This window comes from Cryptomeria japonica, chromosome 9 (assembly GCF_030272615.1).
Source record: "Cryptomeria japonica chromosome 9, Sugi_1.0, whole genome shotgun sequence".
NCBI classification, from domain to species: Eukaryota; Viridiplantae; Streptophyta; class Pinopsida; order Cupressales; family Cupressaceae; genus Cryptomeria; species Cryptomeria japonica.
In genome coordinates this window covers 454,291,577-454,313,452 of record NC_081413.1, presented here as the reverse complement: position 1 = coordinate 454,313,452, position 21,876 = coordinate 454,291,577, and the positions used below count along the sequence as shown (strand labels likewise).

The 21,876-nt window shown below is 39.2% G+C and overlaps 1 protein-coding gene across 1 annotated transcript; it reads left to right on the top strand.

Annotated features, from left to right (window-relative positions):
• Nucleotides 1-360: 360 nt before the first annotated feature.
• Nucleotides 361-5,783, top strand: LOC131026778 (uncharacterized). Its single transcript, XM_057956753.2, has 7 exons — nucleotides 361-682; nucleotides 1,026-1,142; nucleotides 1,238-1,315; nucleotides 1,789-2,085; nucleotides 2,776-3,411; nucleotides 4,795-4,947; nucleotides 5,025-5,783. Exons 1-7 carry the CDS (start codon nucleotides 524-526, stop codon nucleotides 5,442-5,444), a joined length of 1,860 nt encoding a protein of 619 aa, XP_057812736.2. The 5' UTR covers nucleotides 361-523; the 3' UTR covers nucleotides 5,445-5,783.
• The last annotated feature ends 16,093 nt before the right edge of the window (nucleotides 5,784-21,876 follow it).

Genomic DNA, 21,876 nt, shown 5'->3' with positions numbered 1-21,876 from the left:
AAACCTAATTTCCATGCAATTGTTTTTGGAATGAGAGAGGTAAGAGGGATTTTAAAACCAAAATAAATATCCATTTGAATGAGCTGTCAAGTTTATTCTTCATGAAATCCATTGAAATTTGAAAGGAATTTTTTTTTGAAAGGAGTCATGATTTTCCCTAAAACTTTCACATAATTTTTTCCTCCATTACCACTGTTTAAACCATCATAATCTTACACTAACTCTCCTTATTTAAGCACCTATTATTTTTTATATTTATATTTATATTTTTTTTGAAATATTAGAGGATAAATATTTTTCCTATTAATATAAATAAGAAAAATGTTTTGGGACGTAGGGGACGTGCGCACGTATCTTTTTCGGAGGACAAGAGTATGACATGACATCCGAAATAAGTTTAGGCAAAAAAAAGAACGAAATTGAAAACAGACTTTAAAAAGGAGGAAAAGTGTGAAAAAAATTCGTCAAATTTCTGAGACTTTTTCATGGTTTTGATCTTTCAATTAAGCAGAAAAGTGATTCAATGGAGCTCGGAAAAGTTTCCAGATCAATCGCCATGTCCAGTACACCATCTATATCTCATAAGCTCAGAGAGAAACTGATATTTACCTTACACCGCCTTCATCAAACAAAGAAAACTTATTCACAGCTAAAATCTGAAGTTGTTAAAGGCCTGGGAGAGGTAATAAACTTGTTACTCCGTATTGCTTTTCAATCTTTTTCAGTTAAACTCCTGTTAGCAGACTGGAGAATTCTTTAGTTTCTAATTGTGCTGGAAAATATTTAATAACATTCGTAAATTTATATGTAATCCATGAAACCTTTTTCAATTGTTGCAGTAAGTAGAGATTTTTGTTTCTTTTTGTGCAATGCACTGAAAGTTCAAGCGGTATTTGCCGTTTTTGTTTGTTAAATTTAATTCGATGTCGAAATTTAAAATGTATCTTAAATTAAGTTTATATGAAATTCTGAAACTGTTTTATTTTTTTACTTATTTTCAAATTTTAATTCTGGAAACTTTGCAGGCAAAAGATGTTTTCACAAATATTTCGATTCCTCTGCTACGCCTGGTTGATCTTAAGGTGGAGGAAATGGAAAAGGATGGCCGGAAAACAGTCGTGTTCACAAACAATTTTGAAATGGTAAAATTATAGAATCTTTACCCTTCCTTCGAATCATATTAAAATATAAGAGAAACAGCTTATTTATTGGAAACATCATTGAATTTGGATTGCAGCTCGGAGAATTTGGTGTTGAGAGTGAAACATTTCAATCCGTTCTGAGCAGCACACAAAAGTTGCTTCAGCGCTCCGAGGTAAGAAACGCCTTGAAAGCTAAAGTTTCTCATAAATATTTCAATATTTTTGAAAAAATCTCGTTCTGCAAATCTAGATGATATGAGCTCCAAAATTTACTGTCTGTGATTCGGATAGAACAATTTGTTCTCTCATTACATAATATCACTCCACGGATCTAATATTCAGCTTAAAAAATTAAATTCTTAGCCCCTCAATGTTGGTAGAAAAGAGAATATTTCATAAGTTTTCAGGTGATCATCCGTAAAACTTTTGGAGACACCGTAAATTTTTTGGAGATCTCAAAATTTTGGACTCCTGCGTGATAAAGAAAACAGTGAAAGAAGGTTAATAAAGTTAATGTACAAATGTAAATAGATTGAAATCATTTCAGAATTTTCTTTTATTCTCTGCTTATGTGTTCTTTTAATCCAAATTTGGATGGTCTGGTCTGAATTCGAGCTATTGAAAATGAGAGAATATGCTTTTTCAGGGGGAAAGTTTCAAGGACAAAGCTGCTTACCACACGGACCAGATCTTGTATACAATAAAATGTCAAGTAAAACAGCTAATGCTGTTGCTTAAGACGATTGAATCCTTAGTGAGGTCACAAGAACGAGATCTGATACAGAGATTTGAGGATCATCAGGGTTTTGTAAAGCGAATGCAGGATAAATTTGTGTCAGAGACCATGCGCCTTCATCAACAAGTACAGAACATGAAGGAGAATGCATTTTCTAATGCAGATCAAGACAGTTTAAACCCTTCAATTTTAGAACAAGGTTACAAGGTAGGGATAATTTTAGTATCTAACATTTATGAAAAAAAATTCAAATGTTTTTAAGAAAATTATCCATTTTAACATAAAGGAGGGGAAGAAAATTAGCCATTTGAAAATGAAGATCACTTTCCATTTTTATATGACAATCTTTCCTAGACGACTTGAACCTTCCATAGTCCAGGATCTTTAGAAAATTGTGTGGAAATATTAAAAGTTAAATTTTCTTCAGTTTCCAATGCATACGTTGAATTCCTTACATGCAAAGCTCTGAGCTTTCAGGTCACTTCAAATTATTTATATAAGAAGCTTCATCTTCTTTTTTAAATAAAAATTTTGTAGTCACATAAATCTGAAAAATTGTATAAATAAAAGAAAGCAGGCGGAAGTATCGAACACAGTTTCCGCTGGTAAATGGATGTCAGCTGCTGACGGATATTTTATATTTTCAAAAACATTCAAAGCTAGGTGATTGATCATAAGCAGAATGCAAGACATTTTCATTTTTCCGCGTGATTGCTCTAAAAGGAATGGGAATATCGTTTTAACAAGTTTGTTCTAGAAGATTTAGGAATTTTATTCAAGGAATAAGGACACACACACACATATACATGTGTGTGGACTTAAATATATATGGACTTAAATATTGACAGATAACTTTTATCTGAAACTCTAAAAATTTATGGTCTATTCTACTGCCAGGCTCTTCTGTCCATCGTCTTGAAACTACAGAAAGCTGTATTTGACGGCTTTAGGAAAGGGCTAGGTGAGCTCAAAGAAGAAATGGAAGGAATGATTGATGATCTTGCAAGTCACATGTGCCAGCCTTTGCTTTCCTACATGAAACGCCTGAGCTCCGAAGGCATAATGTCTCTCGTCCGTCAATTACAGTCTCTTGTAGAACAGATGGAAACAAACTTTGTTCAACATTTGCCAGCCTTAATGGCAGCAAATAACCGACTTTTGCTGCAGGTAAGGAATTCTGAAATACTGTTGAAGGAACGGGAAAATAAACTGCAGAAAATGGGAATGTCTCTCAAGAATGCATTGTTAAAGAGAGGTGAAGAAACGGAAGAATTTCGCAAGCGCATGAAAACTCAGTTTAAACGAATTCAAGATCTAGAAAAGGATGTTAAAGAAATGAAGGCTGAAAGACTTGAAGATAAGCAGGCTTTGTGTGCAAAAGACAGACAAATAATGTTGCAAAGAGACGAAGCATTGCAAAAGGCAGAGAATTTCGATCGTCAATTGTCAATGCTCAGGGAAGAAAATCTCCTGCTAAAAAAGTCATCTCAAAATAAAAATACGATTTCTTCAGAGATTTTCACCACTGATAAGGTATTTTGGCCTATATTACCACAAGTTTCCTTCTTGTCACCGTAATTTTTTTTATATCAATGTTCTGTTTTTCAAATCGTTCTAGTATGAATTCAACAGTAGCCATTATTTGACAAATTAACTAGAAGACAAAAACTTAAGACATTTTATGAATCTCATTGCTAAATAGTCAACATTTTATTAATCTCATTGTTAAATAATCGAGGACTTGTTTAGCTATTGTACAGTGATATAGATTATTCAATTTTTTTTTTTCTGTGATTGTGTCTAAGAATTTGTTGTTAAGAATATATTATATTTCACTTTTGTTTGAATCAAGATTATGAATTTGTTGAGGTAGTTGTCTGTAATTCTATTGGTTAACTCATTTGATTGATTAAATGAGTTAATGACAAAGTCTATGTTGTAAACATCTAGATGGTGTGGAGTTCAAATTTTCTACAATACAAAAATATTTATAATTTATTTTTACATGTCATTACAAGGAACATAGTTTTTTAACATTAATTGCTGTTACAAAATTCATAGAACTATCAGCTGTTATATGGGTGGGACTAAAAAATTTTAGAAAATTTTCCACCAATATAAAGTATTTTTAACATAACATCACTAAATGACCTTCAATTTTTTAATATTAATTGTTATTAAAAAGTCTATAGAGCCACCAACTATTTAACTATTAAAACTAAAAAATTCTAATGAAAATTATTTTTTCCAAACAAATTTTTACAAATTTTTTACATTAATAATGACTTAAAATTTATAGAACCACTAATTTTCTAAAAATTCAAAATTAAATTTAACATTATCTATTCTTATAAAAATAATATAATCGCATACCTATCAAAAATTAAATATTCCAAAAAAACCAATTAATCTTTTTAAATAACCCTCTCCATCAAATCATAGCCTAATTGTAACAACTGGCTTGGAATTTTATCTTTATTTCATACGCTAAAAAACTAGTTACCTCTGATACTCGGTCTTTAATCTAGAAAACGCCCCTCTCAGTGTAGACGTTGCCATCTCGGTGATGTTTATAACGACGTCTGTAGGGCCCTCGAGCTGTGATGTTCAGACGTCTTAAAAACATTTCTGAAAAATCAGGGAACTTCCTGAAAAAAAAAAAAGGTCTTTGTTTGAAAATACGCCAGCCTAGTAACCTAATTTAAACCTTTAGTTCCCTCGAGCTGTGTTCTTAAAAATCAGGGAACTTCCTATTAAAAAAAAAGTTCTTTGTTTGAAAATGCGCCAGGCTAGTAACCTAATTTAAACCTTCACAATTAAATTTCTAGTTGAAAAATCTTCGCCCAAAAGTCGCCTTTCTTACAATTTGCAGTAATTCTCACAGGCTACATTAAAATTCCTTGGATGTTCTCGCAGAGAGCAACGAATTCCATAAATGAAATGTGGCCAAACAGGGGCGCACAAAAATTTTCAAAGCCGAAAACTGCCACAGACATTCTGTGGCCAAATGACAACAGAATCAGTTCAATTCTGCAGGCAAAAAAGGATGGATACACATTACATCACAGGGTAATTACAAAAACCCACTTATTAATTTGTTTTCATTTTGGGATGGTTCGTTTGTAGTGATCTTTTGTGTTTTACAGGTGAGCCGCGAAAAGGAAGAAAAATTTGGAGATGATTTTTTGTGGGATATTTTGGAGAAGAGACAGAAAGCAGGAATCGGGTGTTTGAATTCCCTTAACAGTAACTCAAGAAGAGCAGAAAATGGTACAAGTGCCAAGACCAGTCTTCCCACCCAACTCGCTGACTATTCATTTCAACATTCATCACTAAATTTGGATGAAGGTGGAGCTTTTATGAGAGGGAACAGTCCTAAAGTTCCCTTTCACAGGGAACAAGGGCCTATTACTAGGAATTTTGCACGTCGCATGCTCGAAACTCCTCCCTCCCAAAAACCTTCGCCATCAAGAAATTTGCCCTATAACCTGAGAAGCAATCATGGTGTACTGGGCAAGCGCGACTCTCCTAATAGCCTGCCTCTATTTTCGCCATGGCGCAAGTAATGGGTATGCTGTGTCCAGCCTTCTGGCACAAGCAATTTAGGTTTTTCTTACGCTATGTTCAATAGCTTTATCTAGTCCCTTTGTAAAAGGATGACCAATCAAATTATTAGTGTTTTCCTCCAGTGCATAGTAAATTATATGAACATTGTAAAGATTGGAAAGATCAGCTCTGAAAACACACATGAAACAATGTTGTCCATAGGGAACTAGATGAAATCAACCTATTCAGAAAGCCCTGGTCTTTGATAGAAAGGTCTATTCAGAACAGGGCAGTTATGTGCTTTCTTTTCTTGCAGAATACAAAACAAATCAGACAAGCTATTTTGATCTGAAATAACCTACACATTCACAAAATTTGCACACGTTAATATGTAAAAAATAAATTGTTCTTCAAAATTCAGAGCATACACAAGCACTTCAATTGTATTCCCATTATCCATCAAACATAAAACTATATGCCTTGCTAATACAATAGTGATTGAAATGAATATACTAGAAACGCTGATAAAAGAGTAATTGAAAGCATTCTAATTAAGATGTAACTGTTATCCCAAGATAACCAAAATGAATCAAATCGAAGTGAACTGATATTGTAGGCTGACTCTGACATCCATCTTTGAGCTTGACTCAAAACATTGTATTATTTGAGTCAAGATTATAGCTCTAACATCCTCCCTTACGCTTGATTCAGAGTATCATCATGTTTTGATGCTGAAGTAATTAACTCCTTAACCTTTCAAAACCTTATTTGAATAGTGTTGAGTCATCAAAATATTATTTGGATAGTGTTTTATTAAATAGCTCTGCTATCTGATCATGTGATCTACAATACTCTAATTTGACTTGGACTATTTGGGATCTACAATACTCTAATTTGACTTGGACTATTTGGCATCAGCTCTCTAATAAAATGATAATATATATTAAAGTTTTTGCTATGAATATGAAAGATTAATTTATTTTGGTAAGTGTAAAATTATTATCTCAAAAAATTTCAATGGTCATATTTTGCTTTTGTTTCTAATATGTTAAACACTCTTTTTAAGAGAGCTGAAGTTGTTATGATGTATTCTACTTCATCTAAAAACATTGAAATTATGTTTTGATTCTTTAAATACTATGAACTTGTCCTTATTTCAATTTGAACACATAACTTGAAATACTTTGGTGATTATCAATAGATCATGTGCAATCACTATCTATATAGGTTCAACCAAACTAAAGTTGTTAGATGATGTGTACCAATTATCATAATTGTATATTCTATAAACAAATATGAGTATTGTTTGTGTTGCCTAGAAGTGTGTGTGTAATAGAATGCAAGTGCACAAAGATAGGGGGTCAATAAGTGTCCAAATACATATTTTAAGCTATAACACATTTTTGCTTCTAAAATTGCATGTGAGCCATAATGTGTATGCATTATACCAAGTCATAATGCATGTACATTTGCTAAATTACAACCCTTATTTTGTGTTTTATATAACATGTTCATGTTTATGCACATTGTAACTCAAATTATGAAAATCCTATGGATTAGGCCTAGATTTCTAAGCCTGCAAGTTGGACCCCTATATAGGGTCCCAAATTTATTTATTCTACATAAAACAACATGTTGAAACTTTCTCTACATCGAGTAAATTACATGTTTTAGAATGAATTTCCACAAAAACAATAGCAAAATATCAATCTACTTAACTTTATAATCATTTTTTTTTTTTTATATTTTAAATAAATTAAGGCATTGATTTTTTTACTTGTAGTAATGTCTTCATATGCATATATGTATTATTATTATTCTTATTCGTGTTTTTTGACTAATTTACCCATTGACTCTAAATTTTACTTTGAAAACAAACAACCTTATGGGAAATTCAGTGATGGGGGACCTACTACGTGGAAGTCACTAAATTACCTCCAGATTTGAGAAGCCGACTCTTCCTTGGGGGTTTGGGAAAAGGGAAAAGAAGGAAACTTAAAAAAAATGATCTATACTAAGGAGGCGATGTGCCATAACATTTCATAAAAAGCGGATAGCATATAAAACCAAGAAACACACGGTTTTAAAGCTCATTCAACAATCTACATGCCCGAACATGACTATAATTAAGATACAATTAAGACTCTTTTGAAAAAATATAAAGAAACATATATCATGCATCCACCAGATAACAAGTGCGGAACATAGTTTAATAGGCAGAGTATTAGATAGATATCTCTAAAGTCATCAAAATACAGGAAAAAAACATAGGAAAGCCTATTTAAGCATCCAAAAGAGGCAATCGCAAAGGCCGTAGGCACAATTTTGATTAACCTTCCTCTTGGGAAACTATAAAAATTGAAAATTATCTAAGATCCTTAATTGTTTTTCTTAAAATTACTGAACCCCTACAACAGGGAAAAAACAAGCATAAATAGAGCCCGCGGCTCTGCTAACAGCTCCAAAGTATGCCAAACAGGCATAACCACCCCTGAACAGAAAAACCAAGCCGTGTCATTCCACGAGGTCACATCTAGCAAAATGGCCCCGAGGTTGTTGTTTTACTTGTTTGCGATGATCTTCATACTGGCCCGAACAGAAAAGATTTTGCTAACCGCAGAAGAAAATGCGGCAAGAAGGGAGACCTCTTCTGCAAAAATTCCAAAAAGAAATGCATCCGCCAACGCGAAGATGCCAGGTGTCCCTTTCCCGTTTGTGCTACAAGGTGGGCCCTGAAAAAAGCCCAGTCAGCAAAACCTCTCCATTTGTCATCATCGCGCTACTCTAATCCTCAAATGCCAAAAAGGGACCGTAGGGGGCAATGTCGAGAAGACACTTGTCTTGTACGCTACGCACTACTTGAAAGTTGAGAGAGGAAAAAAAGGATACTCCGACTGAAAAGTCACCCCGGGGATTTTAATGTGAACATTTCTTGGCAATTAAAAAGGGAAATTTTGCCTGCAAAATACAGGAACCCAAAATTGCTGGTTCGAAGACCAGACTTCATGCTAAGACGGGATGGAGTAGGTCGGAGACCTGCTGCAATAACAACCAATCCTCCTCAGAAGGCAACGCTTGCGCATCCAGATTCTGATAGTGTTGATCCAAGCAGATGACCTCACAGAACGATAAGCCTATGGGTTCATCATGGACCAACTTTAAAAGAGCGTAGAGTTGGGCAAGGGGATGAAGAAGACGCTCTACATCCTCAGCTGAGATAGGGTCATTCAGGTTTTGGATGAAAGATCTATCTTGCTGTAGGTGCTCAATTTGATTTGATAACTGTTCAACCCCTAATACAAAACCATCAACAGAGAAAGGGGAAGGCAAGCCCAACGAAACAAACCTTTCTATACACTGCTTGATGTCTGGGACAAAGATTTGTAATGGTTCCAGTGCAGTTGATATATGCATGACCATTCTGTGGTGATTGATGAAAACATTCATCCTTTTGATTGGCTACCTGCGATTGGCTATTCCCTTCTCTCTCAGTTCATCATCTTGAGCTGCATACAACATTTGGATCAAGTCCCGAGCCACAGAGATCTTGGGACCCAAGACAACCATCAAACTATTTACTAGAGCTCTCGCTTCTACACAAAGGGATTGTGCTTCTCAAATGAATCTCAACACAGGCTGAAGTGAGGGGCCATATTGGTTAGTCTTCTCCCAGTGTGAAACATACAATTCTACTAGAATTGTCGAAAAGTCCTAAGAAACCTGCACTGGAGGCAGAACGCTCAGCAATTGAGAGACCTCATCACCTTTTGCAATCACTTCTTGTTTCAGCTCCCTGCATTTGTTCTATTCAATAATCACCTGATTTTCTAGAGTGAGGATTCAAGCCTTTCCATCTTGCACTGTCTACTGAAGCTGCAATGTTCGGTCTTGCTCATGTCGCAAAAGAGCCTCCACCTCTAGAAGGCGCTTATCAGATTGCCCAAGGCTAGCCTCTTTTGCTTTCATCTCTACCTCAAACCTCATCCTTTCCTTGGACAACAACACTTGAGCCTCACTCAGCTGCTAGGCATAATCCTCCTTCAAGTGAACCTCTTCATGCAGCTGCACTTGCACCTAAGTAGCATCTTTGGAGGCCATCTTTAATTGTTGAATCTCTGAGTCCTCCTACAACTCCTTCAGAGCCACGTTTCTCATCGCCTCCTGGCCCTTCAATTGAGAGCTCACATTATTAAAGGCTGACTGCAGCTTCCCTTTTTCCGAATTGTCTTGGGCCAGCAGACTTTGCAGGTGATTGATTTTTGAGCTCCAGGCCTTATCTTTTTTTGTCTATTGGGTCAGGGATTCTCGGAGATTGGCATTCTCCACTTGGATATTTTCCACATAGCGACTCTTTTTGATGAAATCCGAAGATACATCTTTTGAGGTTTCCTCCATCATTTCTACCTTGTTTGAGGCTGTAGCACTTTGAAGGCTAACACCGATAGCATGTAATGTGTAGTCATTCGGTCTCATCTAAGACTCTGCCTTGTCAACCTTGGGAAAAATGTTTGCAAAGAAAAGACAATCTTTCTCCTCACTGGAATGTATCTGTAGATGAGGACGGGCTAGACGGGCACCTTCCTTTTCTTTTCGCTTGCCCGTTTTACCAATGCGAGAAGCCTTAGAAAAAGAAACTTGTTACTAGAAATCATTTGGGTTGTCAATAGCCTAACTTGCAAAAGCTGCGCCAGGGGGGACCGTAAAGGGGAACTACGAAATAGGCCCAGAGAAAGTAGTCTGGATGGGATGAGCTAGGGCTGACAGGGAAAATAATGGGACGAAGGGGGGAGATCCCAATGAAAAAGGGCTTGTGGATGCTATTACCACAACTAGAGGAGGGGACTCTCCAAAACCTAGCCTACGCAACATGGAGGTTGCTTCAGACATCTGCGTGGGAAAAACTACAGGGATAAAAGCAGAGTCGGGAAGGGAATGGAGGCTTGCGGGAATACATCTTGGGGTTCAACTGGTGTCCCAGCAAGGGCCAAGGTGAGGGCAGTATTAACTTGAGCTCGCATTATGGTGATGGGGACAACAGAAGAAACAACCTGAGTAGGAGACAAAGATAAAGGAGGACGTACCTGAACCGTGGAAGGCACTGACCGCTGAAGATCTGAGGACATCTTTGGGATTTGAGAAAGTGGACTCCTCCTTGCTGCACTAGGATGTTGCCTTTTCTTCAGAGGGGAGCTACGCAAATGCTTCTCAGACTGCATTTTACCCACCTGGGAATAGGGCCAGCAAGCGGAACTATCTAAGGGAAGGAGAATTTGAGGCTCTAAATCTTGCCCTTCAAAACTTATAACCTCTACCCTCTGCCGCAGGGCAACGTCGGGGGATGAGTCCTTGCGTGAGGAGTTGTCACCTATCTCATCATCAGATTTATTTAGCTGACACCATTCCTGCTCGAACCACTCGTCCAATGGGGCATTTCCAATGTTAGCTCTAGGCTAACTCACCTCTTGCTGGTAGACCCAAAAGTCTTCCATCTTTTTCCTAGGCAAGGCTAAAGTTTTCATACTTTCTAGCATTGCCTGGGGAATAGGCTTTGCGGGATTCAATCTTTGTAGGGGCGAATAAAAACTCAATCATGGGAGGCATCTTAAAACGAGAAAATTATCAGGACCCACATACACACTCGGGTCGTCAACCCGGGGGTTTGTATGCTCCTCCCATGAGCTCCAAGGCTCATGCTTTACACCATTCTTTCTCTTGCTGAGGCAACCATCAGGGTCATAGCTCCAGGAGTCATCAATAACTGCTAGACCGAGTTGCGCTATCTTAGACGTCAATACCTCCTTCGCAATGTTCCTCCGTACTAGAGTGATTGGGCCGATAACCTTGTGATCTTCAGTAATGGAGGTATCATGCTTACCTACTCCAATAGCCTTTTCAATTCTCACCAACTGCCGCACGATTTTGATAGCCAGGGTTCTCTCAATAACATAGGTAGGTGGACGGAATGACTCTTCAGAGAACCCATGCACTCGGATGAAGGAAAAGTCGCGACCTATGAACTAGTCGCAAGGGGGACGCTCATTCTGCATCCAGTTCATATGGACCTGGGAGAAGCAGGCTAATGGTTCATCAGGGATTGAACCGAGATCTTTGAGCGCGAGAGTCAAGAAGAATTCTAAAAATTGATATGCATCATAAGAGGATAGCAAGAGGGGTGTCCAAGTGGACATTGACATTCTATTCCCTGACTCATCACAAATAGCCAACCGCATGAACTGGCTGAAGAAAGCTTCATTTTTGTGCAAGAGCAAATGGACTAAAAATCGAAGAAAACTTGAAGCACCGCAACTGATGGAATTATGATAATTGCTTAACTATGGACCTGACCATAGTGATTGAGAAGTCAAAATGAAAAGGTTCCTTTTATTTCCTGCACTTAAAGAGAAATCCCATCATTGCGACTGTAATATCCCGGTCATTATCATAATTGCACAGCTAGGCAAGAGTAGAAGAAATGTCTTTGAGATCATCTTGCCTCAGGTCTCTATATGACAGGGGAAACTTTGGAAGTCTAGAAGACAGACTCCGATTGAGCATGCTTTGACAGAAGGTCAATGCATCTCTCCTAATGCCCCAAAATTCCTCCATTGAACTTTTTGAGAAAACGTTCATCCCTTCGAAAATAGGGCAGCACATCATATCTCTAATAGCCTCTGGAGATATCACCACCTTCAAGAGGCAGTCGTTGATAGAATAGGTGGTGGGGTCGAAAACATTGGTGTAAGCTGCTATGAGCTCAGGGCAATATGGGACCATGGGAACCACGAATTGGGGGGCACCACTATTCCAGAAATGAACTGACATAGATTGTGGCTCTACTCTATGATTGAGCATTCTACTGCATGCGACCTCTTCGAGGATTTTAGGATGCTTGTGAACCTCGGGCTCGAAAATATTTTCCAGGGAATCCAGAACAGTGGATGCATTTCGAGTGGTTGTTTTGGTCTTGATCTTCGTGTTCAGATACTCTGCCTTTGGGGGAATGGCATGTGAGGAATATGAGAGGTCCCCAGAGAGGTTCACCCAGAAACCTCCATGAGAAGAGCCTGAGGTTGTTGCTTCGGCCTCCATTATTTCTGTGGTTTTCTTTCTTGCAAAATTTTCAACAATCTGAGAGGGCAAAGCACTCGGGTTACAAAAAGATGATGAAATGAAGAAGAGAGAGTAACTTGACTCTTTAAATGCACTGCGTGCCTAGATTTTCTCAAAAGCGAATGCTTAATGGAAAGCACCCGCCTATACACATTCCAACCCATTTTGCAGCTGCAATAAACTCTTAAGGAGGATGAGCGCTTCCATTCCCTCTTCCCAAGAAAGCATTTAATCGACCCACTGTTACTTGAATCTGCTTGAGGGAAAAGGCATGTCCAGACAGATCTTTTCTTTAATCAAGAGAATCAACATTCAGTGAAGCTTGCGCAAGTTGAGATAGTCCCGCGGAGGTTGAGTTTTAATCGCGATGTACCTATACATACTATGGCATCTGCTTACATCAACTCCTTGTTCGAGGTACTTGGCAGGACATTGTGAACTTTGAATCCAGGCTCATTCGCTTTTGTGAATTAATGGAAAAATGATAGGAGCATTGGAATTCAGGAAGGTTGGCACCTCAAGCATTCATCATCTCGAGCTGCAATTTTTCTATAATTTTTTTTTTCAGACATTCCTTTTATACAGTGCAAGCTTCAGCGACTAAGTTTCTACAACCATGGATACTCTAGTTAGGCTTGTTAGCAACAAAGCGTAGGTCACTTTCTTAGGGAATATCTCTGATCGAAGATTGCGGCTGATGACATGGAGGAAAAATCCTCTGATGATTACTGCCATTAAGTGGGTGCTCGGAGAGGATTTTATCGATAATACGGATCGGTACCGAGTGAACACAGAAATCTGCTCGCGCTTTATAGCTTCACTGCTGGATTATGGTCAGGTTGGGCTGCTAGCTTCACAGCTGACCAAGGATCTCTTTTCCCGAGACTACTTGGGTGGACTAGAGGATGTGATTGGATATCATGTCCCTTTCTGAGGGCTCCCACTGCCATCTGACCTATAAAGGTTTATCACTCACAATGAGGAAGTAGCTTGGCATCCACTCGTCAGTGGGCTGGAAATAATGACATTGTCTTCCCATCGATATCATGCCGATCTTGCTGTAGAATTCCTCCTGCGTGTCAATCTGATAGTTCCCATCCCTAAAGATACCAAATGGTATACTAAATCCAAAGACTATATCTTCCCTCAGGTTCTGACACTGTATAAACGATCGAAACTAGTTGTTGTTTTCCTGCCTAGGGAGCCTAGAAGCGATTCTGACCATGAGTGGTCGGAAGGAGGGGACTCTTTTGATGATGGTGAGGATTCAGAATTCTTGATGGATGAAGATGAGGATGCGGAAGATCAATGAATCGGCGATGATCCACCATTACTTGACTGTTGCATTAACATTTTGTAAAAAGGGGGGCTGAGAGCCTACTCTCTAATTGTAACAGAAATACACAAATGCTTAATATAACAAACTTTCTTTTTCTTTGCTCAAGTTTGGCATTCTTTTCAATTTCTTTTACTTTGGCACTAGCTTGGGCAATAAATGAAATAAATTAGGCACTCAAAAGAACTATTCACAATATATACAATATATACACTAAACGAAAAGAGAAAGCTTAGTGAAACAGCTTGAGGTGGAAACCATTAACCGAAATCCAGAGGGGATCTCCATTCATGTCTTTGAGTTCAAATGCGTTGAAACCTTTGCAATTTAGAATGCAGAAAGACCCTTCCCATAGGCAATTGAACTTGGCGTGCTGGTCGGGCTTCGCCGGCCTTTCATTGTACTTCAGCACAAGGTCCCCAGGGCTGAAAACTAGATCAGAGCTCTTTTTACTATCGAACCACCTTTTGATGATTTCCTGCCTGTCTTGGAGAGCCTCAAAGGCTGTCTCCCTTTCCTCTTCTAGCTCCATAATCTCCACTGATCTTATGGCCATAGGGTCATTCTTCGCTACCTCCATAGACTTCAGTAGCTGCAGGGCTGGGATCTCGAAAGACATGGGGAAAAGTGCATCTTTTCCATATACCAACTTATATGGGGAGTTTTTTAGGATTTGTTTAGGTGTTATGCGATCTACCCATAATGCGCTTCTCAAATGATGGTGCCACTCCCTCTTATATTCAAAACCTATCCTTTTAATAAGTTTGATCAAGGTCTTGTTAGTGGACTCAGCAAGTCGATTCCCTTGAGGATAGTAATTAGAAGAGGTTTTAAGATAGATACCTCTGTCGAGGGTGAATTGGGTAATTCACAAGCTGGTGAATGCATGCGCATTGTCTGATATGATGGTTTTGGGAGAACTGTATCGGTATGCCAGGTCTTCTAGGAAAGCCAACACTTCACTTTTTGATGAGTTCCTCAAAGGAATGACTTCAAACCATCTGGTGAAATAGTCGATGGCAGTTAGGATCCACTTGTGCCTGACCGAACTAGGTGGATTGATCATTTTGATGAAATCGAGAGCCCACTGGGCGAAAGGCTCTTCTACTGACATAGGGCTGAGGGGCATTGCTGCTTTTCTGCCTCTACCAGTATAATATTGGCACTCCTTGCATTCTCTTACCAAATTGTGCATGTCCTTGAACATAGAAGGCAAAAAATATCCGGATTGGGTAATTTTGATAGCAGTTGTAGGTGTGGAGAAATGGCCTCCTGAGGAGCCATAGTGGAATTCATGTAGTATTTTATCCGCTTGGCTCCGACCTACATAGTGGAACAAGATTCCATCAAAATTCCTCTTGAAGAGTACTCTGTCTATCAAACGGAAACCGCTATTTTGGAGCTTGTAAAACCTTCTCTTTCCGAAAGGGAGGTCATCAAGAAAAATTTTGGTCTTCATGAATTGCTTCCTGGCCTCGGTCCAACAAGCTTGTGGAGCATCAGGTGAAAACATAACAGCCTTTTCTGTGGCCACTTCATCTTCACGGGGTTTGCATCCTTGAACTATATATTCGCAAATGGCCCTCCCACGAATGAGCTTTGTTGGCTTGAAGTCGACATCATATTCCAGGATCTTAGTGATCCAATTTGCCCTTTTTTTGGTGATGTCACCCTCCATAATGTATTCCCGAACCGCAGGATGAGCTACGTACACCGTAGTTTTATTACAGGCGATGAAATGCCTGAATTTCTTCAGTCCTTTCACTACGGCTAAGGCCTATTTTTCAACAAAGTTGTATTTGGCCTTATACTCTTTGAGGGTCTTTGAATGGAAAGCTATGGAATGTTCACCCTCCTTTTTGACATCTTTCTGGGTTAGCACCATGGCGATGCTATACTGGCCAGAGAAGACATACATTATGAAGTCCTTTGACATATCTGGGTTAGACAACATGGGGGCTGAACATATAGCATCTTTGATTCCATCAAAAGCTCTTTTGGCTTCAGGAGTCCGTTTGAAATGTATATCCTTTTTTAGCATTAGGGTGATGGGTCTTATAATTCTGACAAAGTCCGAAATGAAACGACTAACAAAGTTGACTTTACCTAAAAAAGACTGGACTCCTTTTTTGTTGACCGGAAGGGGGAGGTCTTTTATGGCTTTGACTCTATCTAGGTCAATGGAAACACCTTCTTTTGATACTATATGCCAAGTAACTTGCCTTGAGGGACACCGAAGATGCACTTTTTTGGGTTTAGGGAAATCCCAAATTCAAGACATTTTTTGAAGACCAGCTCGAGATGATCATCTCGATGTTTGGAAAATACGGTTAGTTCATCTAAGTATATCAAAATGATCTCGTTAATGAGTTCTTTGAAAGCCAAATCCATGGCCCTTTGAAAAGTGGCTCTAGCATTTGACAACCCAAAAGGCATCTTCTAGTATGTGAACGTTCCCCATTTGTTGGTGAACGTTGTCTTGTGTTGGTCTTTTGGTTTTACTAGTACCTGGTTGTACCTCGAGAAACCGTCAAGCATCGAGAACATTTATGATCCCACCACCGTGCTTAGTAATTGCTCCATTGATGGCAAATGGTAGTGGTCTTTGAGAGACGCTTGATTTAGATCTTGAAAATCTACACAGAGTCGAATATCTCCATTCTTTTTCCTTACGGGCACTAGATTTGATACCCATGTCCTATGTTTTATGGGGTAAACGATCCTTGATTCGATCAACTTCTTCAACTCTTGAGCCATGAGGGACTCAATTTTTGGGTTGACCGACCTTTTCTTTTGTCGAACCGGCTTGGCTCCATCCACGATCTCAAAGGTATGCTAAATGATGCTAGGATCGTATCCTTTTAAATCATCATAAGACCAAGCTAAGACACCTATATATTCATCAGAGTATTGTCTCTGTCGGTCTTCAGGGGAAACGCCTTTTCCTACCTTGAGAACTCTCCCACTTCCTACTGACATTTTGGCATAATCCCCTTTGCTAGCTGTGAGCTTCCACTTATAATTCTTGGTGTCATCATGGTCAAATAGGTTCTCTAGAGTGATCAAACCATTAGGAAGCTTGTTAGATTTCAGCTAGATGATCTGATCTCCATAGGCTTCTTTCACCTTAGGTTGTAGCTGATCTACAAATCCTCCTGATTTTTGGATGAATAAAGCGATTTGGTCATGGCTCTCAAAAAATTGCCAGTGAGTATCATTATTAGGAATAGCCGGGCATACGACTACACAGATTGCTTGGGGGCCGGTGAGTAAGTATATGGTAGGGTCAAATTGTGATCCAATCATGGCCATCCGGCCAGCAACAACATTTAATTTTTGGGGATGATTACAATGTTGAAAGCCCCAAAACTCTCTATTAGATCCCACGTTCTGGCACGATAGGATCTCATACCGACATGTTTGGCACTAGATATCCCTCGAACTTGATGGACAACCAGCTCAGAGTCACCCAGGACCTTCAATTTTTTAATGCACATCCTCTCCGCCAGGCTCAGGCCTTGGAATAGTCCCTCATACTCTGCTTCATTGTTAGAACATGCAAATTGTAATTGGAAAGGCTTTAAGATCTGTTTGCCTGAGGGATGTGTGAGATAAATATCAGCTCCGGAGCCCATTTTGCATCTTGCACCGTCGAAGTGCAGGGTCCATAATGCTAAAGACAACCTCTCATTAGAAAATGGTTCTTTGGTAAGCTTTGGGATGATCTGGTTTTCATCAAAAATGAAATAGGTACCTAGGATGGTGGCGTGGTAGTTTGAAAAAGGATTAGAGTCTATGAATTCATTCAGGAAAACTTCCTGCTTGGGTGAAAGCTCCCTAGTCACTTCTTCATCTTCTAAGAGTTCTACCACTTTTCTTTCCTTGTTTGATATAGAAGTGTGAGTGGGATCGAAATTAATCATGGCCTGGTTAGCTACATGCTCAACATGGAGGGGTTCTGAGAGGATTTTTATCTTGGCACCGTGCTAGGTGTGGAGGATGATATGGGACCAGTCTAAGGATAGATAGCCTCATATTTTCGCAGTGAAGTCTCAGGAAAGACAGAGCACGAAAATAGGAGGGATGTCGATGACCACAACTTCTTGGGATACCATAATGCTAGGACATGTGAATAAGGTCAAAGGAAGGCTTTTGATAAGACCTATGGTCTGGACCTTGTTCCCGTCAAGCTACATATCCCCCCTCTTCAAATGTTCATACTTGATGTTCAACACCTCGGCAATTTTCTTAGGCATGACAGTGGTGCTAGCTCCAGAATCTATCATGGAATTATGTAATAGTTTATCTCCAACTATAAGGGTAAGGTAAAATGGGTTTGGTTTAGGCTTACCTTCTAGTTGAACTTTAGGGGGCAGAACTTGATTATTCAACACAGCTGGAGAGTGTGACTTGCCTGCTACTGGTTGGAAACCCGTTTTGTTGATCTGTGGAGACTTGGGAGTGCTCCTGCTTGCAACTTTTCCACCATTAAATAGGGCCTCTTTCAGCTAGTTCTTTTGCTTAGGAATACTCAAGAGATCCCATAGAGAGACATGAGCCAGAGATTTCTTTAGTTGTTCCACCATGTCTACTACTTGAGGTGTGGGAATCTTCAGCTCCTTCGGCTTATAGGAGACAAACTCTTTTCTCGGATAGGTAGAGCTAATCACCAATCGTTCAAGAGATTTGTCTATGGGCATTCCTCTTGAAATGCCAACGTTCTCCCCAGTGAAATGCCTTTTGGAGCGGAGGTTGTAATCTAGCTGCATGAAGGCGGATCCATCCTTTGAAGTGGATGCATTGTTAGTGAGCACGACATCCTCATCCTCCATCCATGAGAAAAGCGCATGGTCTGAGGCGATCTTTGCCTCTTGCTGCAATGACATACCTTGCATTTGAGCGACGAAAGTTGCATTATCCATACCTGGAGATGTATACACAGACTCATCCGACGTCATGCCTAGACTTCTTTGTTCTGCGACCTTCTACTGCAAGTTCCCTCTTGGGCAATTTCTCGGTGCATGAGCATTGTTACATGGAAAGCACCAGGAATTGGTATCATCTGCAAGGTTATTTTGACCCACTATTAGCTCCTTACGAGTGATTGGATAGACAGTTTGCAATGGATTTGGGGCTGGGACTATCTAGCCATTTAGCTGGGAAGCTTTGTCAGTACAGTGATTTGTATGCTGGTCATGTTGGTATGGAGGTCGATTCCCTTGGAAACTCTACTAGAAGGGAGGTTTGGCGGGTGAGACTTGGGCTCTCTTTAGATTGACAATCTCATTGGAGAAGGATCTCAAGAGATTATTCATATCACTGACCTCGACAGCCAAAGAGGATGGTGGGGGAGCGAGATATGAATATATAGACTATGGAGCATATGTACTAGGAGCGGCTTCTTTTAGGACTTGAGGAGATATCTCAGGAAAAACTGGCATGATAGGACGGGGAGCGAGCTTCTTGACATCGATTAGGTTGTTTTCCGCTTGGACTGCTATGTTGAATGCTTGTACCAGAGTATTGCCTCCTAAAGATCGAATCATCACTGATATGTTAGAATTGAAAGCTTTTAAGTAGAATACGAAAGCCATATCCGCCGAGGGGAAAGCAGACAAAGGTATCCTCTGCCAGGTCCGCTGAAACCTTAGATTAAAATCAGTTAGTGCTTCCTGATGGCCCCTCTTTATTGTGATCAATTGGAGCATCAAAGATGACCTCTCAGCCTTATCGGAGAACCTATGGAAAAAAATGGTCTCCCAACTAATCCCAATCTCCTATAGTGTTAGCGCCCAATGATCTGAACCAATCCAAAGCTCTTCCTTTGGAAGAAGCTACGAGCGATCTTAAGGCCACATTCTGTTCGGTAATTCCATGGACAATACAGATAGTGGCTAAATCTTGTAAATGCTCCCCAGGAGTTTTATGACATTCTCCAGTGAACTTGGGCACGACTTTTAGCGCGGCTACAGGGATAGCTCCCCTGACCACGAGTGGAGTTAGGGGATGAGGGGGATCCCGTTATCCTAGGTCACAAAATTTCTATGGGGAATGTGTGCCATTACTGCATGGGTGACTATAGGGAAAGTGGGAAAGCTCTGTGAGGATGAAGATGCGGTTGAATGCACTGTCACTAGAGGTGGTAAGAGAAGGTGAGGATTTAAAGCTGTTTGACTCTTGGTGATAGGCCTATGACTCATAAACTAGCTCAGAGTTATATTTGAACTTGAGGTCCCACTGGGAATGCCAGAAAAAGAAATGTTGACTCTAAATTTTAGTTTGAAAACAAACAACCTTATGGGAAATTCAGTGATGGGGGACCTATTGCGCGGAATTCATTGAATAACCTTTGGATTTGAGAAGCCGACTCTTCCTTGGGGGTTTGGGAAAAGGGAAAAGAAGGAAACTTAAAACAAAATGATCTATACTAAGGAGGCGATGCGCCAGAACATTTCATAAAAAGCGAATAGCATATAAAACTAGGAAACACACGGTTTTAAAGCCCATTCAACAATCTACATGCCCGAATAGAACTATAATTAAGATACAATTAAGACTCTTTTGGAAAAACATAAAGAAACATATATCATACATCCACCAGATAACAAGTGCAGAACATAGTTTAATCGACAGAGTATTAGATAGATATCTCTAAAGTCATCAAAAAACAAGAAAAAAACATAGGAAAGCCTATTTAAGCATCCAAAAGAGGCAATCACAAAGGCCGCAGGCACAATTTTGATTAACCTTCCTCTTGGGAAACTATAACAGCTAAAAATTATCTAAGATCCTTAATTTTTTTTCATAAAAGTTATGAACCCCTACAACAAGGGAAAAACAAGCATAAATAGAGCCCATGGCTCTGCTAACAGCTCCAAAGTACGCCAAATAGGCATAACCGCCCCTGAACAAAAAAACCAAGCTATATCATTCCGCGAGGTCACACCCAGTAAAATGGCCCTGAGGTTGTTGTCTTGCTTGTCTGCGATGATCTTCATACTGGCTCGAACAAAAAAGATTTTGCTAACCGCAGAAGAAAACGCGACAAGCAAGGAGACCTCTTATGCGAAACTTCCAAAAAGAAACACATCCACCAACGTGGAGATGCTAGGTGTCCCTTTCCCATTTGTGCTACAAGGTGGGCCCTGAAAAAAGCCCATTCAACAAAACCTCTCCATTTTTCATCATCGCCCTACTCCTATCCTCAAACGCGAAAAATGGACCGCTGGGGGCAACGTCGAGATGACACTTGTCATGTACGCTATGCACTGCTAGAAAGCTGAGAGAGGAAAAAAAGGATACTCCGACCGAAAACTCACCCTAGGGATTTTAATGTGAACATTACCTAAATGTTAAAAAATCACATATTATTGTTCTATGCTTCGTTCTTTATGCATCGGTTTTTATTCTTTTTATATTTTCATTTATTTTGTAAAATTTAGCTAATGTGCATGCTTAGTGATTAGTTTTTTAGAATGCACCTACTTTAAAAAAATCATTCACACACAACTTGTACATGCATACTCTTGATTGTCTTTTCATCAATTGATTTCAAAGAATACTTACCAAAATAAAAATAATGGATGAGGGAAAACACTCACAAAAGGGTATATTACATTTCAGTGATAAGCATGTGTCCACTTTTGTGTTCACTCATTGTTGTCCCTCTTAAAATTAACATTTTTTAAAAGCCTTGGTACTGTAGAAACTAGATCCAATGCACTACAATTTATGTTGTAATCATATTTTCAAGTTTTGAATGTAAACATATTTAATTACTCATCAACGTTCAAGTTTCACTAATTTTAGGAACAATGTCACTACTTTTAACCCCCTTTTGGTTCCTGTTGTCATAAAAGTTTGCACCCTTGATGACCCAAGAAACCTTGGTCATCAACCTTCACTACTACATTCAAGGCTAATTTTTGATGGCCGATAGTCAGAATTGCAGCTACTTTTCATTGGACTACCAACAAATGAAGCCGTTGAAAACTCTTCGTCGGACT

What these genes read in the sequence shown, in the direction of transcription:
- LOC131026778 (XM_057956753.2), top strand. Translation starts at nt 524, where the DNA reads ATGGAGCTCGGAAAAGTTTCCAGATCAATCGCCATGTCCAGTACACCA. An exon ending in TTGTTAAAGGCCTGGGAGAG is followed by an intron (nt 683 to 1,025) that starts GTAATAAACTTG and finishes GAAACTTTGCAG; the next exon opens with GCAAAAGATGTTTTCACAAA. An exon ending in AGTTGCTTCAGCGCTCCGAG is followed by an intron (nt 1,316 to 1,788) that starts GTAAGAAACGCC and finishes ATGCTTTTTCAG; the next exon opens with GGGGAAAGTTTCAAGGACAA.